The sequence below is a fragment of the Chelonoidis abingdonii genome, chromosome 7 (assembly GCF_003597395.2).
Source record: "Chelonoidis abingdonii isolate Lonesome George chromosome 7, CheloAbing_2.0, whole genome shotgun sequence".
Classification (NCBI taxonomy): Eukaryota; Metazoa; Chordata; order Testudines; family Testudinidae; genus Chelonoidis; species Chelonoidis abingdonii.
The window spans coordinates 101930172-101933608 of NC_133775.1; the positions used below are offsets into that span (position 1 = coordinate 101930172).

General features: G+C 45.0%; 1 protein-coding gene across 3 annotated transcripts in view; it reads right to left on the reverse strand.

Moving 5' to 3' along the window:
- The window catches only part of KLHL3 (kelch like family member 3), a 64159-nt gene extending 61121 nt beyond the window's left edge, over positions 1-3038 (reverse strand). For all 3 annotated transcript variants that reach the window (XR_004373741.2, XM_032780548.2, XM_032780547.2), the window contains exon 1: positions 2832-3038. Coding sequence is in view for 2 of the 3 variants with exons in the window: in XM_032780548.2 (XP_032636439.1) it covers positions 2832-2845 (14 nt within the window). In the remaining variant the exon portion in view is untranslated. The remainder of the gene's footprint in view (positions 1-2831) is intronic.
- Between the last annotated feature and the right edge of the window lie 399 nt (positions 3039-3437).

The window sequence follows — 3437 nt, forward strand, 5'->3', positions numbered from 1 at the left end:
CTGGCTGAGCTTTGTAAGTGTGGACACCGAGTAAGTTGCAGTGCTGTAACCCCCTCACCAGCGCTGCAACTTGCAAGTGTAGCCAAGCCCTAAGATCCTCACAGCCTGGGTTCACCGAAGAGCCTTCCCTCCCTACCCTGAGAGCAATAGTTTGGTAAGCCATAGTTTGGATAATTATATTCAAACCAACAAAATCCCCCAGAAGTTTCAGTGGGATTCTTCACTTTCAAAGACTGAGGGGATATGGAGATTGAGACACTTTCCATTCCTAAAACAAAACTGAGAAACTGGTTACTATAGGGACACGTATGTTAGTACAGTGCTCAGAATGATCAGGCCCAGTCCGTATTTGGACACTACCATAATAGAAGTGATTAACAAGGATAAATTGCCACTCTCCAATGGGATGAGCACATGGCCTCAGCTTCCTCTCCTGTCAACTCTCAGACATTAGATTCACTTTAAAAACTGCAAGAATTGGACACAAGTTATATGGGGAAGTATCAAAAATACCTCAGATTTAAATATACTAATGATTATCCTCCACAGCTGGCCATTTAAATAAACACTAGATCTATCCTAGAATATATTTAGCTGCAAGAGAGATCACAGGCCGAGAGTTTTGTTTTGAACATTAAATATACAAAACAACTGTTGAGACTCTTGATTCATCTAAGGATAGAATCCTGCCCCTTGCTACTTGGACAAAATTCCCTTTGGCTGCAATGAGAATTTTGCTCAAGGACTGCAGCCAGGTTTTGTTTTAGGTACAGTATGTTGGAGAAGCAAAGCTTTCCTCACATCCCAAAAGGCAGCAGTTCCATCAATATATATTCAGTGAAAACTTTCCCCCCACACAAAGGTCTCCAGCACAACTTGGAAAGGGAGCACTCTGCTGATTTTTTAGCTTCTAGAAGTTTAAGTTTCTGGCTTCAGAAAGTGTCAGGGAGATTCAAAGAAGAATGCCTACATGATAAATATTTTATATTCCCCTCTTCTCTAGGTTTCAGAGTAGCAGCCGTATTAGTCTGTATCCGCAAAAAAGAACAGGAGTACTTGTGGCACCTTAGAGACTAACAAATTTAGTTGAGCATAAGCTTTTGTGGGCTACAGCCCACTTCATCGGATGCATAAAATGGAACATATATTGAGGAGACTGAATGTATGTGTGTGTGTGTATATATATACACACACACACACACACACAGCATGAAAAGATGTGAGTTGTCCTACCAACTTTGAGAGGCCAATTAAGCAAGAGAAAAAAAACTTCTGAAGTGATAATCAAGATAGCCCAGTACAGACAATTTGATAAGTGTGAGAATACTTACATCGGGAGACTGCATCAATGTTTGTAACGGCTCAGCCATTCCCAGTCTCTATTCAAGCCTAAATTGATTGGATCTAGTTTGCATATCAATTCAAATTCAGCAGTTTCTCCTTGGAGTCCCGGTGTTTGAAACTCTTCTCTAGGGCATTCCCATGCAACAATCACAAGATGCCATCTCTCATTATTTGCACTATGTTCAGTGGCCATTACGAGCTTGGCTTTGTTAGAAAACTATAGCAACCAAAACATCAGAGAAAAACAAGACTGCACAGGAAACAGTTAATGGCCCATCTACCCTATGAGCAGCTATACAGCTCAGTCCTGCTATCTCCCTCTACCTGTCATAAAACACAGGTCTCTGGTTTTGGCTTACAAAGGATGTGTCAATATACTCTCAGTATATTTGCAAAATTCATAAACTTTTGTATGTTAACACAAGAAGTACTACATGGCTGCCACTGGGTACAAGTCAAGATTTACAGAACTGAAATCAACTAGCTGAAATTAAAAAGTGCGGCAAACACTAAATCAGAGTTTCAAATTTTACTGGTAGGCTGCACTACATCAATCCACCTTAAATTTCTACACCTCATCTCCGTATGTTCCTTAAATGCCAGTGTCAGTAAGACAAAATGCATTCCAACATCTCATAAAAAAAAAGTCTTCTTTATGGAAAATTTTGCATGGAAATAAAATTCCCTTCACTTCTGAGCAGAAGTAACCTTCACCTATGATATGTAATGTCTAGTAATCAGAAGATAAAACAGATATTTTGTGCAGGGGATTAGGAAAAAAGGCCTTGCAAGAACAGGAGCCTGACATGCTTCAGAACTAAGGTGAATTCTCACAGGATCACTGAGAATCTGTTAGTCTTTAAGGTGCTATCAGACTCCTTGTTTTTGTGGATACAGACACGGCCACCCCCACCCGCCCATTTGACAGTCTTTTACTTAATCACTGCCTCTTGCATGCCAATGAGTGCCACTGGCTAGGTGATCTGGTTCTTACAAGTCACACATCTCACATTCTTGCTGATAAGCTTATGCAACTCTAAGCAAGCTTAATTTCAAGTTAAAAGGCAGTTCCCACGAGAATGTTTCCCCTTAGACTGTTTTTAAAAAAAAAAAAAAAAAAAAAAGCTGAGATTCTTGTATTGCACAGCTCCAAGGTCCATCAGTACAGGCGCTCACACAGGGGGATTTTAAATCCTGAAAGCACACACACTCCCCACTCACAGACAGTTAACCTGGGACAATTTGTACGAGGAAGCGCAGGGGGGAGTGCCCAGGGGTGATGTGCTTCACGGAGACAGTCATCCCTCACAATCAAAGCTCTCCCTTGTGAGGAAGGATTTTGCAAAGTCCCCTCCTCACACCCCCATGAAGAATGTTGTGACACTTACAAATAAGTGCCTGGCTACGCTGCGTCTCCTGCGGGGTGCCTGGCATGCCCTGCCAGCCCCCATGCAAACACAAAGGCGTCTGCCCTGCACAGCACATACCTTTCATCCTCCATTGTGCGCAGCCGGACTGGAGCCTGAACTCTGCATGCACTCCAGTCCTCTCGCAATCCTGCGGCCGCTTGCAGGGAGCGGGCTGGAGGGATTAATCAGCGCCTGTGATTCAGCACAGCTGCAGTCGGATCGGCCCCCGCGCCCCCTTCAGAGCTGCTTCCTCTCACTTGCTCCTAAAGCAGCAGCAGCAGCTAATGCAGCAGCCACAGCACCTCCTTACCCAGAGCTCCCTGCAGCAGTTGCTACTGCAGCCCACTCCCTCCTCCTCCTCCTCCCCCCCTCCCCCCTTCCCTCCAAGCTTGCTACTCGGTCTCCTGGCAACAGCAACTGCGGGAGCTGTGTTAAATTTACACCTCTCCAGCTGCTGCCTCTGCACAATGCATCCTCCAGTCTGTTTAGCACCAGCCCGGGATTTTGTCAAGGGGGCACAGGGAATTCAGGAAAGGCTCTGGCTTGCCACATTTCCATACCCTCCAGCTGCAGGGAACTTATTTCCCGGCCGCCCCCCCACACTCCCCACACTACACGGCAACAAGGCGCAAGTTACCCCCACCCTCACCTCAGACTTTTGCATGGCTTGTCCTATCCTAGGCA